General features: G+C 34.7%; 1 protein-coding gene across 1 annotated transcript; it reads left to right on the forward strand.

Moving 5' to 3' along the window:
* Positions 1 to 1,242: 1,242 nt before the first annotated feature.
* SULT1E1 (sulfotransferase family 1E member 1) lies at positions 1,243 to 20,674 on the forward strand. The gene is made up of 9 exons (XM_014562587.2): positions 1,243 to 1,393; positions 4,540 to 4,595; positions 5,429 to 5,590; positions 7,393 to 7,518; positions 8,286 to 8,383; positions 12,221 to 12,347; positions 14,251 to 14,345; positions 17,461 to 17,641; positions 19,822 to 20,674. The coding sequence occupies exons 3-9, from the start codon at positions 5,440 to 5,442 to the stop codon at positions 19,932 to 19,934; spliced, it is 891 nt and encodes a 296-aa protein (XP_014418073.1). The 5' UTR covers positions 1,243 to 1,393; positions 4,540 to 4,595; positions 5,429 to 5,439; the 3' UTR covers positions 19,935 to 20,674.
* The last annotated feature ends 3,703 nt before the right edge of the window (positions 20,675 to 24,377 follow it).

Here is a 24,377-nt window from a genome sequence, read left to right on the forward strand (position 1 = left end):
AATTGTACCTGAAAATTCCACACTATACAGTTAAGCACATGCTTGGGAATGTTGCCGAAAAATCAGCCCCTGTCCCCGACGAGCCAAATAACTCAGAGACAAGGTCTTAGAGCATAGAAAAAAAGAGACAGCTTTATTGCTTTGCCGGGCAAAGGGGACTCACAGAAGGCTAGTGCCTTCAAAGCTGTGAACCCGTCACAATCAATAAGAGTCTCTGGTGGAACTTTCTCCTAAATCTTGATGAGTCAGTTTGGTGTCATGGGACCATCTGGTGGCCTGGAAGGTTATCAGCCTGTGACCTTCTTTATCTGGTCAGACTCATCTGATGCTATGGGGGAACTCTGAAGGGTCTGGTCATTCTCCTGAGGTTATCATTCGGTGACTGTTTTTCTGAAGAATAATTCCAAAGCCAAACATGACTAAAATTTTTAGTTGTCAGAGCAAAGTAAAAACAGCCAAGTCAACAACCTTAGCTTTAACAATGGGCCTGGGGCTGGGAGCAGTGTCCAGTCAGTCATGTTTGCGGACCATTTTAAAAGCAAGCAGTAAGCACATAGCCAAGAATTTGTTGGCCTAAGTGCAGCCATTTTATTATTTCTCCTTTAGGAGCAGAGAGAAGTGAGATTTTTATAATAATAATCCAAAGGTGAGGGATGTTTATATTCTTTCCTTAGCTGTTACCTGGTTTTGATTTTTCAGGAATTTAACAGTTAAAGGCAAACATTTTAAACAGAAGATATTTTCCAAGTGACTTGTCAGGAACAAGCAAGTATTGTAAAGCCGTCTTTGACAGGTCTCCTGTAAACTAAGCTAGGACTCCTGAGCCAGGGTCCTTGCTGCCCTCCTGTTGCTCCTCTGTCATTTTCTTCTCTCCTCTTACTCCCCTAGTGAGTTATTCTTTTGAAAATCAACCCTATGCATTACACTCCTCATCAATGAAGGAGTAAGAGACTGGTTCATCCCAGCCCTCTTATGTCTCGCTCCATCTTACTTGCATTTTTTCCCCTTATCTTTGCGTTCACTTCCTCTCCCTCCTCCTCCTCAACATACTGATGGCTATTGGCAAACTTAGAAATTTGATCATTAACCAAGAATGACAAATAGCAGGAGGATTTCTACAGCACTATATTGATAAACATGACGTGGTGGGTCTAGCTGCATCTGCAGGTATCAATCCATATTTGTGTTACTCTGGTGCACCATGAACTCCAGAAAGCCAAGCCCCACGAAGTAATCTCCGCCTCCTTCTCTGGCATTCAGAATAAAAGCTCACCAGAAACATTACAAATGCACAGTAGTTCTCATCCTTTTTCTTGCAGCTTGAAACCTGAGTGAGGATCTGAAGGAAACTGAATTGGATCACCCAGCGTCTTTCACAGGATCACCTGGACAGGTTGTATCCTTATTATCATTGCTGACATGAATATTTAGATTTTAGATACAGGAAATATAGAATGTAAATTATATATTACAAAGCTGTAAAGAGAGAATAAAGTTTTTAATCAATATTTTAGTTACTTAATAATGTGAAGTATGTAAAGCCTTTTAAAATCACTTGTTTATCATTAAAAATAATATCTTGCATTTGTATCATGCTTTGCTGTTTAAAGGGTTTTAACATAAAACTACAGTATCTTAGATGCTTTGTAATTTCTGCACGTTGGACATGCTCTCCATTTTACTGATAAGAAAACAAAGCAAGCAGAGTAGAAACAGAGTGTGGACTGATTTCTGATTACGTCTGTGAAATATGTTAGAAGCAGTGGATTACTATCAGAGCCCTGCACATATTACTGTTACTTTTAAGTGAGAGACACCAGACAAATAAGAGCAGAACTCCAAGTCCTTGGTAAGTCGCTGGCAGGTAGACCACCTGCAGAGTCGCACACATCTTGTCTAGGAGTCCTCAGTGGAAACTGGAAAATCCAGAGAGATTTGCTCTAACAATCAAGTAATTGAACTTATTGATGGTTTTTGAGCATCTGCTTTGTGACACAGTGCTGGGGTTCCAGATAGAACAATGTATGAATGGATTTTCTCCACTTTCAGCCACTCTGCTCAAATCCAGGTCAGTGCAAGAAGATGAGGCCTCAGTGAGCCCTTCGCCTGGTGTCCAGCACTTCACACTGCGCCTGGGGGCAAGTCAAGCACTCCCACAGGGAGTGCTTGCTGGGTGAAAGGCAGACAGGGGAGTGGAGAAGGGGAGGATGGAGAAAGCGAGAAAGAAAAAGGGGGAAGAGAGAACTAACCAGGAGGAAGAAAAGAAGAAAAAAAATTTCTCCCTTTAATTGAATTTATGAATTACAGGTTTAATCATTTTTGTTGGCATTCTGAAAACAATAACCTACACACTCAGTTAGGAAGTGAAACTGACAGTTGTTAACTGAAATATGTCTTTGAGAAAGAAGAAAGCAGCTGGAGGTGAATCTATCCATTGGGATATGAGATAATTAACTAAAAGGAGTTAAACAAACAAAAAAAGACTTTATTATTTGCCACCTAGTTTAAATCTGGGGTTAAAATTGACCATGAAGAGTCAGCCATAAGTCAGCCAACTGTTTAATAATGAATCAGCTACTGCCGGTTGACTATAAGGCAATTCTTACAAACTTGGCAGAACACCAAGCTGTTCATGTGAATAAACGAATCAACAGGCAGGGCAAGGGTTGCTTCTCATACACGTTTTTGTCTGCAGATTGTATGAACAATAAGCTTCTGTGCAAACCATAAAAAAAGTTAAAGACTACTAGCAATATAAGATGGGAAAAACTCCTGACACCTTCAATCTGAAAATCAATAATAAGTTACTAGCTATACATGAGTCAGGAGAAAATCCTCTTGATGGGCAAAACTGATCAAAGTGATTAAAATAACCAAAAACATATGGAACATGAAAACATGAAAAATTATAAAATATCTATGAAATACAGATTTTAAAAATATGTATTCAATTATGAAAGATTATAACAAATAATTTCCAGTACTGATGATGCAGTGAGAAAATAGGCAATTTCAGATACTGTGCAAACTTTTACTGTAACTCTTTTAGTGATTTGTTAAAAGCAATAACCAGTATGTTACACGTATATACCTTTTATTTTGGCAAATTCATTGTCACTGCAAAGGTAAGTGTGAAAAGATATGACATTTGTTGCAGTACTAGTTACACTGGAAAAAACAGAAAAACAGGAATTCCCAACAATAAAGAAGTATATTGTCTCTCTTATATCCATAGTATAGATTGCTATGTGTCGTTTATAAAAACAAAAATAGAATTTATGTATCAACACTAAATATATTCACATCATATAGATTGGTATAAAATATAATACAAATGAAACTGTATACATAAGCATATAGATTTTACATATATTTAAGTATTTGGAAGCATAAATGCAACACTATTAGGAATGGTCATTTCTTGAGAATGGAATACTCTCTTTGAGCACTTTCATTTTCTCTATATTGCTTAAATTTTTCAACAATCATTTGTTTAAAATGAGTATATTTATACATACATGCTTACATGAATGCATGAATGTATGCATATTTATCATTCCTTGTGTAAGACGAGCATGGGTCCATCCTTAAGAAGTCTCCTTCAGGACAAACTTAACCTAATTGATAATGATGTTCGCTTTTTGATAGAACCTTATGACATATAAGTGAGATTTTAAAATAAAACTTTTCAGGTCTAGCACTAAGTGTCTATTGAATAACAACCATTTCCTTTCCTCTGGTGTAGAAAGAGGAGATAGGCCTTTTCACAAGAAGTCCAGTTGGAGGGCTGTTTTCATGTTCAGTCAATAGTAGCTGAACTTCCAAACTAGGCCAGTGATCATAAAGTTAGAAGAGAGAATGAAGTGATGGAGATGGAATCAATGGGACTGAGTGAGGGAGAGTTGCAACATCTGGAAGTTTTCACCTCTAATGTGCAGCTTGAAGTATAGTGCAGAAAACACTATAGAAGTTTTCAGTGTAAGTCAATGGTCTAATTACTTGATTTGTAAGAGATATCTGTGTAAGACTTTATCATCAAATATTTCATCCTTTGTGTTAATGCATTTGTTAGAGTATCTACTAATTTAATTTCTTCTTTATAGTGCATTTCTCATGCCTTGGGATTCTTTGCATTAAAGGAAACTCATTTGGTGGCTAAAAGAACTATTGCCCCCAAGACACTCCTATTATTCTACAAACTTTCTGGAAAAGACAGTAAAAGCCAAAGCAGCCACAAATGCACGAGTGTGTAACAACTCATCAGGCAGCATTCTGGGCAAGGGTGGATACAAGAGTGATCCAGTAAGGCAGCTATCAAAGAGGGACAGCATTTGTCGAGATGTTGTATCACAAATTCAGAATGAGGAAAGTCTGGGGGCCGGGGGGAGGAGGCAGTGAAAGAAGTTGAAAACCAATAAAGGAAAGTTTGCTTAATTAAAAATTCTAAGACTAACCCTGAACATGAAATGAGTTGCCATAGGACCAGGAGATGAATTATCAATGATAATCACCTTGTTCAACCTTATAATTTTCATACAGGTCACTTGGTGGGAGTGTCTACTTCTTTACCGATTAAGTGAGAGAGAAAAAAACAGGTAATGCTAGGGGTCACAGAGGAAGCTTCTGTACCCTCAAGAATCTGTGTCTTAGACGTATCCATTACACTGTCATGAATTTCACCTTCTTTCTAATATACTCACCAAGCACTTGAATTTTATCATTAAATGAAACATATCCAGGAACTAAAGAAGCTCTGACTTTGATATCTGGCAATAGCTATCCAATGGCACTATCAATCTTTATTGTTATTTAATGTATACAGAATTAATTGAAGTGATTCTTTGCCAAAATATTGCTGCATTTCCTGAATCTCTTAGTCTTTTTATATGCCCCACCAGTTTTGACAGAGAAATCAAAGGCTCTGTTGTTTACATTGATCATGGAATTTTTTATGTACAAATATTATACATAAGTATGCTAATATAAATGTATCACATTTTGTACATATTTTTAAGACATTTTACTTAATTATGCTTTATACTTCTTATTCTTCTGTATATTATAATGATCTCAATAATAAGGTTAGAAACTCTTAAAGTACCAACACTATGTTTTTGTGTTTGTTTTTTTTTTTGTCGGGGAGGGAGGTAATTAGATTTATCTATTTATTTATTTAGTTAGTTAATGAAGTACTGGGGATTGAACCCAAGACCTTGTGCATGCTAGGCATGCACCATGCACTTTACTGCTGAGCTATACCCACTCCCCCAAGACTATGTTACATACTTCTCCAGTATGTCTTTACCCGACATGCTCAACAGCTAAGGAATCCCAGAAACCCCAGAGAAGCTCAGTGTACAGGGCTGTTATTAATGCTAAAACATTATAAAGTACATATGAAGTGGACAACTTTCCTTTCTTCTTTCAGTGTGCCATTTTATGATGAATTCTTCCAAACCTGCCTATGCAGATTACTTTGGCAGACTCCGTGGAATGCCACTGTATAAAGAATTTATCCAAAATTGGCATAATGTGGAGACATTTGAGGCAAGACCTGACGACCTTGTCATTGTTACTTATCCCAAATCTGGTAAGTCTCTTCATTATGTCAAAGTTGTTCCCTTTTTCACCTAGAAATGACAGATGCACCTTGGCTGTCAAATATTAAGCTGTTCACTTCTCCCGCACTCACTCGATATAATAAGTGAGGCCAGATGTAACAGTTTTGATATAGACATAGAAAACGTGGAGCATTACAGATCTACTTTAAGACCACAGTCCGTACCTACAACCTGAGCAGCACGTTGACAAATGGGCATTGCTGGCCACTTTAGAAAATTATATAGTATAGATGGATGAATACAGACCATAACTAAAATTTAAAACTATTCACTGTATTTACCCTATGTCATTATTATCATTGTTGTATAAACAAAATATAAGCCATTGTCACAGATTAAAAAAAAAACACTTTTTCAGCTAACCAGATCCTCTTTTTTTTAAGTTTATCTCTAAACTCTATTTTGAAGCAACATCCTTTCCCCTTGAAATTAGATCAACTATTCGTCATAGTTCCATAGTCTTACAATCACAGGCGTTTAAAATTCGAAAGATCTGGCCCTGACTTCTCTGTCTGGTTGTTCCAATTAACACTTGAATATGTCAAACACTAATGTATGTCTTTGACTACTCTGACTCTAAAGTGTTCCTCCACTTTTCTTCCGTGTCTGAATTAATGCCAGCACAAAACCAGTCATCTGAAGAGGACACCTGAGAACTACTCCAGAGTCAGTTTCCCTTCTTCTTCACCCCGTGTACTCAGTCAGTCTGGAGGTTCTGCACACTCAGTCTCTTGGATAATGCCCTACAGTCAGACTCTCACAGGTCTCTTGTCCTTCTTACTGAGCCCTCACTCTGTTGTTTTATTTATTCTGCCACTAGAGGGATTCTTCAAAAACAGAACCTTGATAATCTTGCTTTCTTGCTTAATGGATGTCAACACCATTTAAAACCCTATAGAAAACAACTAGAACTCCAGTATGAACTGCAAGCCTTTTTTTGCTTGGCGTCTGCTTGCCTCTGAGGCCTCATCTCCACCCATCCCTTTAGGTAGGCTCTGATTAGGCTTTATAATCTGTATCCAAGTCTTTTCCTCATCACTTTACTATTTGTGAGTATCTGACTGTTAAATCAAAAAAAAAAAAGAGTGCTTCTGGTAGAACCATTCCCTACCTTACAAAACTGGTGAGTTTATACCAATAATTTGTTAAGATTATGCTCAATTATCATGATCTCTTGAGGGCATTTCTTGTGGAAACAGCACAGCAGCAACACACAAAGTCCCTCCTTTGTGGTCCTTTAAATCCATGTGCCCCTGTGTTACAACACCTTAAGGAAAAAGAAGTGCTGTCATTATGGAGCATTGTTTCTGACTCTTCAGAAGGTCTTTGACCATTGTAGGACAAGGACAAGATTTATTCTCTTCAATATACTCTGAACTAGGACTCAACCTGAGGCATAAGAAGCTATCCAGAAAATTTGTGGTTGAAAGCATGCTTGAGTGTGTCATCTGTTTATCAAAGCTCCTTACTTTTCAGATGTAAAATTTAGATCCAAAACTGTTTCCAGCTTGCACAATTCATCATGGACAAATTCAGACTTCTAGCACAGGTGTATCTTACTATAATGTTCATCCTTATTTTTTGAGGCTACATTTGGATCTTATAAGATTAAATAAAGTAAATATTTCTTGAGTCCTCTGACTATTCTGACACCTTTCAAGTAATACTGCATTGATAATTTCTTACTTTATCCAACTATAAATCCATCATTTCTTGCATCATCAGCCACACATGGTCAGTGGGAGACTCAGATTTGTTTAATTTTTTGCAGGCACAACATGGATTAGTGAAATTGTATGCATGATTTATACCGAAGGTGATGTGGAAAAGTGCAAGAAAGATGCCATTTTTAATCGAGTTCCTTACCTGGAAAGCAAAACCGAAAATGTGATCGATGGTAATGCTCAGTTAATTTTAAAAGCTATATACATATATTTTAATGTGTGGATGTAAATGGTGCAAGAAAAAGGCTGCAAGCAAAAGTGAGACAATTAGTATTATGTCTTCTACATAGGAAAGAGTGTAAACTGAAATTTAAATCTTGATCGAGTTTATGGTATAGTTCTCACATTCGTTCAGCAGAACCTAGTAATATGTGAGCATTTCTGTCTCTATGGGATACTTTAAACACTAGGAAAATAGCCATAAATTTTTCAAGGATATATGCAAAAAGATATCTATCACAGATTCTTTTAATGTCATATAACATTAGAAACAGTATAAATATTAACCAACAAAAGAAGTTAAAAGTAGTATAATAACACTATGAGATCATTAAACATGTTATGATGTCATGTGTTTTTTGACATTGCAATGTCAGTATAATATATTGAGAAAAATGTAATTGGAAGATAGGAAAAATTTCCTCTGTGTGTATGGCATTTGGATGGCTGTGAGGCTGGGCATATAGGTATATTTATATGAAAGGCTGCTTACCAAAATGTTAATAACGATTTTTCAAAGTGCTGAAATTTTATTTGATCTATTTTTTTCTCTATAATTTTCTTTAGCTAAACTTCTGTCACAGTGAGTATGTGTTATTATTATGACCACAATAAAGAATATATAGTTACTTCTATGTTTTAAAATCTACAAAAATCCATATAAACATTTGTAATTTTCAAAGTTGTCTAACTTTTGTTTTTTTGTTTTTGTATAAATTAGGAGTACAGCAATTAAAACAGATGGCATCTCCCAGAATAGTGAAGTCTCATCTGCCACTTGAGCTTCTTCCAGCCTCATTTTGGGAAAAGAACTGTAAGGTAAACAGAGTCAAGTGTTCCCAGAACTTCATCTAATTCAAAGAAATTTTAGAATGATGAAGTTAGGTAACATCTTAACTGTGTCTTTTTAAAAATATATAATACCTTTAAAATTTTTTAAAATTTTTATTGAGGGGAGGTAATTAGGTAGGTTTGTTTGTTTGTTTTGCTTATAATGGAGGTACTGGGGATTGAAACCAGGTACCAGTGCATGCTGAACATGAGATCTACCACTGAGCTACACCCTTCCCTCCAACTGTGTCTCATACACACTTGTGTATTTACTCCTTCACTAGTGGGGGGGGTGTAGTTCAAGTAGTAGAGTGCCTGCTTAGCATGCATAGGTCGTGGGTTCAATCCCTACTACTTCCTCTAAGAATAAATAAGTGAGTAAATCTAATTACCTTTCCCCACCAAAAAAAAAAAAAAAAAAAAAAAAAAAAAAAAAAAATTCCTTCACTGAATCTATAGGCATTTTAAAAATGTGGATCATAGTCAGTATTGTCTAGATTTTAGTTCCAACTCCAGAGGTGATTCTCTCTAAGCTTCAGTTTCCTTATCTGTAAAAGAATAATAATAGAATTCCTCATAGACTTATTTAGAGATTAACTGAAATAATGCTTGTAAAGTGCTTAACATAGCACCTAGCATATTATAAATAATATATGGTAGATACTTTTGTATTTGTTATTAGTGATTGTATTGAATATACTCTTTTTTGCAAACTATTATGCTTGGCATTGTGAAGCATGCAAATGAACTAGACAAGGATAAATAAAAAAAGCTAATACAATAATTATTTACTGAGTGTGTATCATATGCTGGCAATATAACAATTGACAAGGCACATGCAATTCTTGTCTTCATGGACACACATGGACCACAAGGGGAAAGGGACAAATAAATAGACAATACCAGAGGTGCCATAAGTCACAGAAGAGAAGAATTCTAGCCCAGGGATTGAGGGCAGGGAAAACATCCAGGAACAAGTAACATCTCAGCTGATGTAGAAAGGATGCGTGGGAGTGGTCTATACATTCCCAGAGGCAACCCCAGGTGGGATGTGGAGCCAGTTCAATTCAGCTGGAAGGCTGAGTGCCCATATTGGCTGGCAAAGTGAAGGAAGATAAGCTGGGTTCAATTACAACAGATACTGAGGCCAAGTTAGGAAGTTTGGGCTCTACTTGGACGATAATGAGGAGTTACAGATATATTGAGCTACTGGTTGTTACGATCAATTTTGCTTTTTCGAAAGAATGATACATGTAATCCTAGAGTACAGGCAAAACATTGTCTTGGAGGACTGAAGTTGTTCCTTAAGAACTTATTAGCTTTATTAGGACACAATGTGACTCACCCTAAATATATGAGATACTAAGGTACTGTATGTAGTCCCTACTGACAAAAAAGGGAATCAGTTAGAGACATGAAACATTTCCATTTTGTACTCTGATGAAACATGGCATAGAAGACATTTTCTGGAGATCTCCTTTGCAAAATTTTGAAGATGTCAATGTTTTTTGTTTGTTTGCTCTTATCATAAGCAATCCTAGAAAGACAACATACATCTTGCTGAAATCATTCCACACATAAAGACTCTCTCTTTAATTAATACTATTTATGTATCTTCCAGAAAATGTGTCATTCCCATTTTTTTCAAGAGATTTGGCCAAGTTACATTGTTTTCCCTTTGGAGAATGTGATGTAGTCTTGATGTTATCTCTTTACTTCTTAAGTGAAAATAGATAATATACCTTTATAATAGCCTCAGTCTTCATAAAACTGCTTATTATCTCAGAGATCATCAAAGAGTAAGAGACAGTTGGATAGATTCACATCCTGAGTATTTCCAGGGTGTTTTACTGGGGGACAAGAAGACAGATGGATAGAGACTATTAGTAAAATTGTGTTTGGAGTGTTGGACTAGAAACTTTAAGTGCTAAAAATGAAGAAAGTGAAAAAAAAAAAGGAATAGGTTAACAGATAAAAGAAACAATTGAGGCCAATAAACTTGAGGCCCTGAATTTTATTGCAGATGAGGTATATTCCTGATAAGAAAGAAAAGAGAAACAGAACTTGGGAAAAAAACATGGTGTTCAAGGATAAGGCTTCAGAATCTTTAGGGTTCTGACAATTTCAAAGTTTGGTTAAAGAAGTGGCTAGCTGAAGTAACATAGAGGTAGTGATCAATGACCACAAAAACCTATAGAATTGGAAAGGTCAGGCACACAGACACTAAAATTATACAACATGATTGAAAGGTTTGGAATGGAGAGTAATACTATGAGGCAGGTGTTCAAATCTTCAATTAAAGCAAGGGAGTGAGGACAAGCTTAAACATGGCTTCCACTGGGAGAAGTGTGAATACAGGATCAGGGGTTTTTCAAGTGTAGGATTTTTAAATAGATTATGATCCCAAGTGAATTGTGGGCAAACTAGAAATTTAGACTTGGGAGAGCTGCCGGAGAAGACTTAGATTTTCGTTGAAGGCAGGAAGAGCACGTGCAGTGAAAGGACCTTTCAAAAAGGAGATAAGATAAACTAATGGAAGTTTAGGAGAAGAAGGAGGCTTCTGCTTCCTCCCACCCCTCATTTTGGAGAATAAAAAGCTTCTTGGAGTACCCGGAGCCAAGCTTTAAATATGGATAGTATTTTGAGATGCAGAGAATATTCAAGACAGAGAGAATAGCATGAATAAAGGAAAAGGCTGAAAACAACGAAGTAAATTTGTGGATGTAACAACCAAGAGTTCCTTTCAACTAACAGGCAAAAAGGACGGGGGAGAGTTGTAAATAATTTGGAAAAGTTTGATATGGCTAATGATAGCTTTGATAAGAAAAGAAAGTTCACTTTTTTTTTTTTCCTGTAGTAGTTGGAGCTTTCTATAGTGGGACCATAGCAATGAAAACCATACTTCTTAGAATATACAAAAAGGTTTCTTTAAAATTGTTTTAAAATGTAGAACCCTGAGTAAGACAAGTTAGTGAGCCTAATCATACCCAGTGAAGAGCGGCGAGTCAAAGCAGCCTCTCCCGATAGCACTGCTCAGGTGCCCGAGGACAGAAGACCATGGAGATATGCAGTTTACTTTTGTAGATCTTGTCCTGCACCATTGAACATCAGACCTAGAAAAGACCATAGAGATCTGACCCAACTCATTTGTTTAGCAGATAGAAAATTCAGGTCCAAAATGATGGGTGCTTTGCACAAGATGGTAGAGCCAAGTGCCAGAACTAACATCTAAGACCACCGCTTCCTGGTTACTGACTTTCCCTCTCTATATAAAATGGAAACTCAACAACCTGTGAATGAAGATTATACTTTTTCACTGGTATCAATGTGCATTTAAAAAGACTTCATAAACATATTTTTTTCTTCAAGTGATAGGACTTTTTAAAAAAGTTATTATGCAGAATGATGAAGACCAGAGGACTTTACTGTTGACTGAATGATTTACCAAATCATTTACTCTCATTGATTTATTCTTAACAATGTATTCTGACTCAGCTTCAGTTCAGTTTCTTCACCTTTAATTGGGGATAATAATCTGTTTTGCCCAATTTATATCAAGAATATTTGAGAAACTCAAATGAAGTAGTATGTGAAAATGCCATAAAAATGAAAAGTCAGAAATAACATTGAACAGTAATACAAAAGATACTGTCACTTCAGATTGTTGAAGGAGTTTCTTCTTCATAATTTTACATATTTTATACATTTTCTACAATAAATTGTGTTACATTTATAGTTGAAAACATAAACATTTCTGTTTTAAATCTTGATCAGTCTATGTTTGAAAAATATTAGGTGATTTAATATATGATTTCATTCCCTTAGATCATCTACGTTTGCCGGAATGCCAAGGATGTGGTTGTTTCTTACTATTTTTTCTTTCTGATGGTAACTGTTAATCCAGATCCTGGTTCTTTTCAAGATTTTGTGGAGAAATTCATGGATGGAGAAGGTAAGAATGGTTTCTTTTCTCTGAATTCTTTCAAGGTAAATTATACAAGTGGCATCTCTGACCAAAAATTTTTGTTGTCTGTTCTGGTCTGTTATTTTCCTTGATTTATAATGAAAATCTAGAAGTTCTAGAAGCCCTTGAACTTCAGAGCAAGCAGAGTTTCCGAAGGTAAATTGCAGAATCTGGACACTCCATTTCAATGCCTACAAATAAGTATACAGACATGTGTGTGTCCAGTCCTCCTTCTCTTCTCTTTTCATTAGAGAATTATTTCACAGTGTGTTATCACAACTCCACTGAAGAAGAGGGAAAAGGATAAAGGAGAGAGGGTTCATTTGTTTCTAAGAAAAATTTCAGATACCACATGGGCCAAAATTCACAAAGAAGTCTGAATATCTACCAAGTGCTTACTCATTATACCCACGGTACAGTCTGACTAATTCAACTAGATTTCTCAGAACAGTAGAAGAATGACTTGAGCAGAAATTCTGAGAAATTTTGCCTTTTTATTTAACTCCAGACTAAAGCAACTGAGTATTCAGATTTGAGAAAGAAAGGCTTTGGGAGAGTCTTGTATTAACTGAAGATGGCTATTCTGATCCTGTAGTAATAATTGTAAGGAAAACGGATAATAATGCCATTTTTATATTGACAAGATTTAATGGCAACTCAATAAAGGTGTAGTTATATGTGCTTTATGCTTGTTGTTATGTTTTGGAAAATGTTATGCTAAAGCATCAGCAATAAAATATATGCTTCAAGATCATCAAAACCTGCCTTATAAGGCAGAGAAAGATAACACCGTACCTCTGCAAGTGGATGAATAAGAATATTATAAAAATCATTATATGACTTTTTTCTGTAAAGAAACAAATATAACAAGGCAGAAACATTCCCACCTACAGATACAGAGAACAAACTAGCTTTTACTACAGGGGAGAGGGATGGGGGAAGGGGCAAAATAGATGAAGGGGATTAAGAGGTACAAACTACTAGTCATAAAATAAATCACAGGGAGCCACACAGAGAATATAGTCAATATTTTATAATAACTTTATGTTGTGTAATCTATTAAAATATTGGATTGCTATGTCATATATCTGAAACTACTATAGTATTTTCAGTCAACTGTACTTAAATAAATAAATGCATTGTCAAGAGGGTCAAATATAGAAGAGGTATGAACTGATTTAATGAGAAGCAGACTACCTTGACTCAAACATCATTATGTTATCATGTCAGCTTGTTACTGGGAGAAACACTTGGTATTATGTGAGAGAAGATTAGGGAAGCAAAAGGAAGAAACATCATTTGGCATTACTACATCACCTCCAAACACTTCTAAGTTTTTAGAGTAAGAATGACAGTAAGGGTCCCAAAGAGAACATACCTTACCATTTAAACTGTAAATAGAGTAATAAAAAAATCATACAGTTGCTAGCTTCAGTTGCAAAGCTAGTTTGTATATGGTAAATTTATGACCTGGGCTGAATTCTGATCATAACTACATGGATAGTTCCACTAACTCAACTCCTTTCACTAATAATCTGGTTTTACAAATACAGACACACACACACACACACACACACACACACACACCAGTTTCAAAAATGCTGTCATATGCTCTGAATCAAATGGATGGGAGACTTCCTTCACTTTTCCTCTGAGTCATAATACACATCATAATAATGAAAGTCAAGGATATATTTCTGTGTATAGATTATTCAACATACTTTGCCTCGTTGCTCTGGAGAAATTTTCCTAAGATGTGCAGCTGATCTCTAGTTTTCATTCCATGATCATTTATTTATATTTCTTTGTTGCTACTGTTGTTTGAACATTCATTTTCAAGTTGTATAGAGATGATACTATGTCCTCACATTGTTTTTGTCTCTAATTTTAGTTCCTTACGGTTCCTGGTATAAACACACAAAAGCTTGGTGGGAAAAGAGAAAGAATCCACAAGTGCTATTTCTTTTCTATGAAGACATGCAGGAGGTAAGAAACTTAAAACTTATGGCAACTTAGTAATTCTCTAAATGTTAACATATGACAACACTGAAGACACAAAATTTGGCCTTTAGGTAAATGATGCAGCCAACTCCAAAAGTTACAATAACTCAGATACTTTAGCAAAGATTTGAAGCTAGTAAGTAAAAACCTGTAAATGAATGCATTCAAACCCACGTCTCAAGAAATTACCAAAGATAAAACTTGTCATAAGACAAAACAACAACAACAACAACAACAACAACAACAACAACAACACACACACACAGAGGGAATCGCAATGGGCAAGAAGAGTCAACTGGTTTCCAAATCTATAGATGCTGGCATTATCAGACAAGGACCATAAAATAACTATCCTTCAGATGTTTAAAGAAATAAAAGAAATTAAAAATTTTACAGAGAGACAAGAGATTGCTAAAATTGACAAATCAGATTTGAAAAAAGGCAATAGAATTTTGAAAATAATTTTTGAAAATTAAAATTAGAAAATTAAAAGATGATTTAAATAACAGATAGGACATGGCTAAATAGTGAATTAGTAATGTGGAAGATGAGGCTGAGTAAATTACATAGAATGTACCACAGTAAGATAAATAGAATATTTTTAGAGAGTAATGTATATATAGGATAGAGAAATGAGGTCCCACATATATCAACTCAAACTTCCAGAAGGAGAGAGTAAAGAGAATTCTGGCACAGCAATACTGAAAATTTCTCCCAATTTCTTCATAATCTAGTTTTTTTCCTACCTTTGTCAGTAATCACAGTAATTCAAATATATAAAATAGATAAACAAGTTTATACTGTATAGCACAGGGAAATATATTCAATATCTTGTAGTAGCTCAGGGTGAAAAAGAATATGTAAATGCACATATGTATATTCATGTATGACTGAAGAATTGTGCTGTATACCAGAAATTGATATAACATTGTAAATTCACTATAACTCAATAATAAATAAATAAATAAATTAATTAATTAATTAATTAATTAATAGTAAATAACCAGGGGAATGGGGAATTACTATGAGATGCCATTTCACATCCACCAGACTGACAACAATTAAAAAGTCTGACAATGATATATACTAGCCACGATGTGGATTAATGAGAAGTAACAATTCTGATAAGAATATAAAAAGATATAAACACCATGGAAACAACTTGCCATTACCTAGGAAGGGCAAACATGCATGTAACTTAAGATCCAGAAATTCCACTTGTAGATATATGCTCTTGAGAAATACTGGCTTGTGTGTATTAGGTTTCATATACAACAATCTTCAAGGCAGCATTCTCCATGACCATAAAAATTGAAAACAACCCAAATACACTTATACTTAAGAATCAGTGCATGATATAAATTATTATTCTACTATTAAATATTATATTGCAGTGAAAAGGAGTAAACTTCAACTGTGCACATCAACTGTGTAAAACCAAACCTTATGTTGTCTAGGAACACATACATGAGCTTCAAGTCTACAGAGTAAAGCACAGGATTGATTAGATCAGTTAAGGATAGTAAGTTAATTTTTGTTGTTGTTTGTGGAAATGGGAATGGAGAGTGAAAAGAATACACTTGGAAACTTGCAAATGGAAGAACTCAACAAATTATGACTGCTCTATTGCATGCACTGGGTAATAGGTAATGAGTGCTATATTCATGTATATTCTTTAAAGCACATATGAGTACATATCAAATAATTTTTTGAAGGTGGAAAAAATACTGGGTCTCTTTACTAAGAGATGAAAAATGTCTTATCTTCTCTCATTCTTTATTAGCACCAAGAAAGCAGTTGATATCCATGTCTTGTTCACATCTTTGCACAATTATTAAAATTCTTGTGGCAGTAATTCTAGAGTTGTCTTGATGGGGACATATTTACAATAAAATTATAAATATTAGAAACAGAATTATTATTCCTTTAGAGAATTTAACAAAGAACAAATTTGAATGAGAAACAGCCATAGTCTATAGTTTACTATAACATCTAAACCTGTGTTCTTAACTAGGATATTGAAAACAGTAAATTTAAAAGGCACACAAACAAAATTTTATTAGTTAATCCAACCATTTCACCCTCCCAAATTGTCCATGTCCATTTACTGCCTATTTTGGTCAATAATGGTCATGTTTAAGTTTCTCCTCTATTTGAATTAATAAGGAGCAGAAGTATAAATAAATAAACTTTCTCTTATTTCTGCAATGTATCAAGTAGAAAGAGAAAAAAACATTAACCGTGTGTGTAGAGACACTATCTTTTTCTTATGGAAAACAGACAAGTAAATAAAAATATATGAGAATAAAGATATGGCACAATAGATTTATATGGGAATTTAGGGGGCAAAAATTGGGTTATCTAACTCAAATTGGAGCTGTCAAGGAAATCATCCCAAAGGAAGTGATACTTAAGCTGAAGTTTGATAGCAACTGTAACTGGTAGGACAGAGAATTAGAGGGAACTATACATTCTGTGTGGAGGGAACTACACATTGCAATAGCATTATAGTTGGTATTGAGAATAGTTGCGTTGAATGATTAAGCTGAGTAATTGGGTACCCTATAGAAGTGACAATTGATGGGAATGTTTGTAGCTATGGTTCATAAACATCTGATGTTCCATGTTGAATATTTGACTATTTACACCTTTTCTTAATCATTCAGGTTCCTTTGCTTCTTGCTAGTTACATCAATAAATTAAAAGAAAAATGAAAGCTGTCTGCATATTTTCAACCCAAAACTTGATCTGTCACAGGGGACTATAGTCTTTGAGAATATATATTTATATTCATAGATAGTATTTACTGAGTATGTACTACTATGCACGGAGGACTAAAATAAATGTTTTATAAATATCATCCCATTAAGTGTTCTAACAATATTTGAAAGTTCTTTTTTGTCCATTTTATGAATGAGGGAAACCATGCTTAGAGAAGTTCAAAAATACCACTTCTGCAAGAAAACTTTTCCTCACTAGAAACCTAATTAAAATATCAGCAGGGGGGCAGGGGAAGGTTTTCTTTCTGTGTTCTTTTTTATCCACATAGTAATATATTCACTTTTAGTAATTGAGTGTTCAAATTTTTTTTTCTTCCTAGAATATCAGGAAAGAGGTGCTGAAAGTGGTAAAATTTCTGGGAAGGAAAATATCAGAGGAGCTTTTGGCCAAGATTGTAAGACATACTACATTCCAAGAGATGAAGAACAACCCATCTACCAATTACACAACACTGCCGGAGGAGGTCATGAACCATAAAGTGTCTCCCTTCATGAGAAAGGGTGAGATGGTCCCATTACTTGCCTCCACTGCTACAGAAAGTCACAAGTTGAAATCGTTACAGGCAAACATCTATGAAAGTCTGTTCTTGCCTGTCGATCCAGCTTGTTTTCTTCAGAGCTGATTCTCATGTGAACACTCGATTGAGTTACCAGTTCTGCAGAAGCATATGATACTAGCACTACTACTAATACCACTAATAAGTTACTGTTACTTGTTGAATATTTAGTATATGCAGCAAATTATGTTAAGAAAGAACAGCAGCCACCCCAGCCTTAGCACTAGCAAGGATACCACACTCTACTAGCTAGTATTTATTAAGTCTTTGTGCCTTGCTGCTGCATCATGCACATGATATAAATTGTAAATTCTGATTTTTAAAAAAATTTTAATATAAGACTTAAGAGGAACTTCTATTATTATCTCATGTTGAGATGAGGAAACAAGCTCAGAACAATTAGTCAGCTTTTCCTCAACTAAGTGGTGGACATGTTTTTCAAGACTAAATGGCAAATGCCCAAACTTATCAACCTGTACACATTAAATGTGTATAGTTTTATGTATATTAATCATACCTCAATAAGGCTGTTTTAAAAAAGACTAAGTTTCAAAGCACTTAGTGACAAATACAGCTCCGTTTAGCAAAAATATCAAAATACAATGAGGTGACATCTTTTGGGAAGAGGCGTGGTCTGATCAGGTCAAGTCAGTTTATAAATCCAAAGGCATGTAGGATATATAGAGGATGAGGACATCCAATTTTACTGATATATGAAGCAAAAACAGAATAAATTTCATTTTCTTTGACAAATTGCTGTTGAGGTAGGAATTTTTTTTAATAATTGAAGTAATAAAACTGCCACTGGGTGAAAACAGGGTAACCCTGAAAAGAGTTCACATGCAGATTAAATTTAAATTATTTACACCTCAGACTACATCAGCTTCTTTTTCCATAATGTCTCCGTATATTTTTGAGATAAAACAATGAGTTTAAAATAACTGCCATGCTTAGAAAGGGTTCCACACTGCTATGCCCTCAGACCCTACCTGATTTTCAAGACACACATTTGCTTTCCTCTGCTTTTTTTTAATTACAAATTTTTTTTCAATTGAAGTATAGTCAGTTACAATGAGTCAATTTCTGGTGTACAGCATGATGTCCCAGTCATGCATATACATACATTTGTTTTCATATTCTTTTTCGTTAAAGGTTATTACAAGATATTGATATCTTCTGCTTTTTGATTTTTTCACTAGGAAAATTTAGAGCTCCTTGAGCTAAGGGATCAAGTGAACCACTGACTAATTTAAAATTCAAGATGAGGGAAGAGGGTATAGCTCAAGCTCTGGAGCACATGCTTAGCCTGCACAAGATTCTGTGTTCAATCCTCAGCATCTCCTCTATTATTAATTAATTAATTAATTAATTAATTAATTAATTAAACAATACAAGGTGACTTCTGTCAGGGGAGGGTTGGATATGATAGAAAGCAAAATAGAAGGGCCTGCTAAACATTTAACAACATAGGTGGGAAACGCTGAGGAGCGTCTCTCACTGCCGGTAGCAGCAGAAATGGAGAGGATGAAATGGATATGAAGAAAGTCTGAATGTGATTAAATAATTAGATATTATGGTTGAGGGTCATCTTCGAAGTTTACACATGGGTACTTGGTGTGGCCATTAACCAGGTTAGGGAAAAGTACACAAATAAAATGCAATTTGGTAAGGAAGAAAATTAACTTACTTTTGAACTAGTTGAATTTGAGATACTCATATGGAATCCAAGTGGCCACATCAGGGAAGCAGTTGGATATGAAGAAGTGAGTCTGGATATTAATGTTATCAGCATGAAAGCAAATTTAGTATCTCTGGAGTGGGTAAAATGTGGATGTCATCTTAGGGGCACCAACATTTCAGAGGAATTGGAGAAGAAATGTTAAGTGAAATGTTATAAGAGGGAAGAATCAAATAAGAAATTGGCTGTATTTTTTAAATAATCATAACAAATCCTTCTTTGCACTCTTGAATATATAGTATTTATAGTGTATATTTTATTTCTATAAGTGAGGATTACAAGAAAATAAAATTTAATTAGGTGTTAAAGAAAGCAGTAAATATTAGAAAATTTCATTATTCTGGCTGGAATACATAATATTTACTGTTTCATCTCTTTTGCTACAGGGGTGGCAGGAGACTGGAAGAATCACTTTACAGTAGCCCTGAATGAGAAATTTGACATGCACTACAAGCAGCAAATGAAGGGGTCCACATTAAAACCACGAAATGAGATTTGAAAAGAGTTTTCTTAACATATCTGAGATTAAAGTTTTCTTCTCATCATTCCTCCTCTTTTATTTTAAATTGGTAGAGAATGAGTCATGTGAAGGAGGATGGTCAGGTTCACATGACTATTGAGATCTCCATATAAAAATGCAAGCAAGATTTTTTTCCCAGCTGTTATCTTTTTAACTTTTTTTCTTTTTGACAAGTATCACATGAATCTATAACCTATACGAATTATGTAGGAGCACACAAATCATCCAAGTTGTTAGTCTCTTTAAAAATAACCAAGCATTCTAAAGTCTTTAATTTTACGGTTTATGTTTTTCCATTTATTAGTCCACTTAGTCTATGCATATACACGTATATACATAAATGCATATATATTAATAACTGCACATGGACTTTGAAAACTTTGGCAGAAAGAAGTTAAAAAATAAAAAGACATAGGGCTTAACTAGACCTATTATTTCCTCCCTATTTTCTTTCACTTTCTGCAGAATGGCTTAATTTGGAATTTACCTTAGTTTAACGTAAATTTGTGGCATGACAGTACTGTTTTCCAGATGTCTATAAGTAATCCCAATGAGTGTTATTTATGCTTGAATGTCTTCAGCCAGTTTAAAATATTTATGCTTTAGCATTTCTTCTGTCCAATATGCAATGTAATGAATGTAACCTCTGTAAACTAAAGTCTTAAAGAATGTGATATTTACCAGAAAAATAAAATAAAAACAAAAGAAAAGAAGAAGAATTACTGCTTTTTATTTAAATAATGCTGTTTTGGCTTCTGTCTCCTATTTTCCTGTACTCTACTGATCATTATTTTCTATAGTATGTTTATTGTAGTAGTTAGTTCTTCCTTTCTCTACATCAGAGGACACATAAGATGATAAAAAATTCACTATGAGTGTTTAGTAGAATATGACATCCTTAATTCCTAAACTCAAATGTCAAATCTAGGGAGAAATTGACATATGTTTTCTTACTCTTTGGAGAAAAGTCTAGGGAATTCTTAGCCCCCTGTTCAATGATTATGATTTTTCAGAATCAAAGCTATTTTTTTAGTATAACATCATTATGAATTATACAAAAATTGGAGAGTCTTATAAGCTATTAAGATTTTCTTGGGACTGGGGTGGTAATTAGAATCTCAATCTCTAAAGGAAATAATTGCTATTTATTCCTTAAAAGCCCATTTTGTCATTTTTTTAATTTAACATTATAGTGTATAATATTTTTTAAAATGTTATACTTTGTAAAACTCATAGCTGATGTTGCCCACATATAACTAAACAAGAGTAAACCCATGTATCTCTCTGACTTTAATGTTTAGTGAACCAAAGTATTCCAAAGTAGGCTGATTGACATTTAAACCAATCCCATTTCTCCACAACTTGTCCAGAAATTTCTGTAACTTCCTTGGAGGAGGAAGGGGGCTGAGATCTAGCTTAAAATTCAGATAGAAACCACAAGCCCTCTGAGATATCTTGGCATCTTCCCTGAGCTGGGTTTAAAGTCTGTGTGTGACAGAGTGAGAACCTTGGGGAGCATCATGTGGTGGGGTACACAGGGGTCGCTGCTATAGCTTTGATTCTGTGCTTCCAGGAAAGCTAAAGATTTCTGGTTACCTTGGTGTTTAAGGTTTCCCAATGCTTCAATCTCTAGAAAAATGCCTTCAGGCCAACTGCTAGATACTAAGAAATATAATGCTTGTTGACTGACTGATTGATGCCATGAAAAGACTAGGAAGTACTCAGTAAACATTTGTTTATGATGGTTGCAATTGCACATAATTTGAACCATACAAGAGAGTTCCTTTATATGGCTAAAATACCTGAGAATCCAGTTTGGTCAACAACAACAAAATAGATCTGGATTATAACTCAGCATATAAAATAAACATTCATGAATCCATGCTGATATAAATATTGATATAAATGGTATAAACTGACATGAATGATTGAATAAATAAGCGGGGGAGAATATAAAAGTATCACATACAGAAGAATTCCAACTGATTATGTATAACTCCATTCCATCCCTTAAGTGTGGGATTCACAGAGTGACTTCCTTCTAAAGAGTGTAAAAGTGAGGAATAGGGTGGGGAGGGAAGTGTAACTTTACAGTGGAGAAACCTGGCACGCAGGACCTCAGCCAGCGACTCAAAGTTAACTCAAAGTTAATGTCTTCAGTGATAAGTTAATGTTGATAGTAAACACCTTTGATGTACAATGGAAATGGCTCTTTATCTCCCTGACCTTTCTCCCAAAAAACTCTGTAACCATTGCATAACCATGGAAAAAACATCAAATAAACCTAAACAGAAGGACAGTATGAAAAATACCTGATCAGCACTCCTCAGTTTTGTCAAGGTCATCGAGAATGGAAAAGTCTAAGAAATTATCATAGTCAGGAGGAGTCTGGAGAGGCATGACTCCTATGTGTGACGTAGTACCCTGGATGGGATCCTGGGACAGGAAAGGAATTAGGTAAAAACTCATATAATTCTGATAAGGTATAGACTTTAGTTAATAATAATGCATCAACACTGGTTCATTAACATGTAACAAATGTCCCGTGGTGTAAGAGGTTAATGGGGAAAATGGATGCTGAGCATACATCAATTCTTTGGAATATTCCTGCAACTATTGTTTTTCAGCAAAGGGCCAGATAGTAAATATTTCCAATTTTGCAGACAATATCATCACTGTTGCAAATATTCAACTCTTTATTTGTAGCTTAAAAGCAGCCATAGACAACACACAAACACATGAATGTGTCACTTTGTTAAAATACAATTTTATTTATAAAGCAAGTGGAAATGTAGATTTGGCCCAAGGGGTGTCATTTGCCAGCCCATCGTCTAGATAATAATTTTTCCTTCTTCTATTTTTAGAAATGTAGAAATGTCTTCCATTTTTCAAAAGTCTAGGAATGCACCAAAAGGTATATTTTATCCAGAACTTAGTTGCCTTTTTGTTGATTGTCTAGACAGAATATCTAAATAACCATGTTGCTAAGAGCAAGTGTCATAGCTTTTATCGTGTCTCCTCCTGGAGATGAATGTTGGAAGGTAAAATCTTCATCTAGAGTTAATCTGTACCAGAAATTAAACTATTACATTTTTGAATATAAGTACTGAATTTAGAATGGGTGCTGTAGGGATTTGTTATTTCCTTTAATCACAAATAAATGGAAAATAGCTTCTCCACCGTCACCGCGAAATGTGTATCTCTTCCCTTAAAATCTGAATTTTCTCTTACTATGGATGAACAGTCCTTGGGATCCAAGTAATGCCAACCTCTCTACTTGTGCACTAGATTCTTCAACTGTCATCTATTCTAGAAATTGATATCTCTACTGTATCCTTACTGCTTTCTCTTCCTGTATGATCAGATCTCATCAGAAAATATGTCGTAGTATCTTGCAACTTTAAACAAAATAAACCTTTTCATTGAATCTCCTGAGGTATTCCTACCTTTTCCCTGTTTTTTACGTTAGAAGTCATTCAAGGATTATATAGTATTCGTATCCAGGTTTTCACTTTACTCTTCCCCTATTGTAACCTTTCTGGATTAGTGTCATTAAATTATTTCACTAAATATTTCAAATATGAAAGTACATATCTATTCACACATGCATATATGTATTAGGCACCTGTGGTATGAAGAATAAGAACAAAGGAACATCGCTGTACCACCACCAGCCTAAGAAATGGATCATCCACACCAGTGAAGTCCCTGAGTGTTTCTTCCCAATCCCATGTCTTTACATCTCCTTCCCATAGGTAACCTAACCACTATCCTGAATTTTGTATTTATCATTCTTTTATAGGATTCATATAAAGGATTTTCTTTATAGATTAATATACATGCACATTACAGTCTATTGCTTAGATTGGCATATTTTGATCATGTGTAAAGACAGTCATACTCAATGTGTTATTTCATGACTTGCTTTTATCTTGACTCAAAGTTGTGTCACTAAAATTCACTTATGTTGATATTTGAGTCTACAGAACATTTATTTGCACTACATGTATAGAACTCTCTTGGTTTATCCATTTTAATGTTAATAGATGTTAGTGCAGCAGAAAATTTTCTTCATAAGCAATATTACTAGTATTCACATACACGTGTTCTGAAGAAAATGCCCAAGAGTTTTTCTACAAACAAATCAAATTACTGAGTTGTCAGGTCTGTGCATTTTCAGTTTTCTTGGTGTTGCTTTATTTTTTCACATCGATGTTAACACCTATTATAGTCATTTTCTCTATATTTCTGTTACTTCTGGATTTTGGAACAGTATTTTATAATTTTTTTTCATTAGTTCACCAAAGTAAAATAAGCCCATAGGAAGCAGAAGAAAAGAAATGATTAAAAATTTAAATCATAAATAAATGAAACTGAATACAAGAAAACAATAAAGAAAATTAATAAAACCAAAGGCTACTT

Source organism: Camelus ferus, chromosome 2, assembly GCF_009834535.1.
Source record: "Camelus ferus isolate YT-003-E chromosome 2, BCGSAC_Cfer_1.0, whole genome shotgun sequence".
NCBI lineage: Eukaryota > Metazoa > Chordata > Mammalia > Artiodactyla > Camelidae > Camelus > Camelus ferus.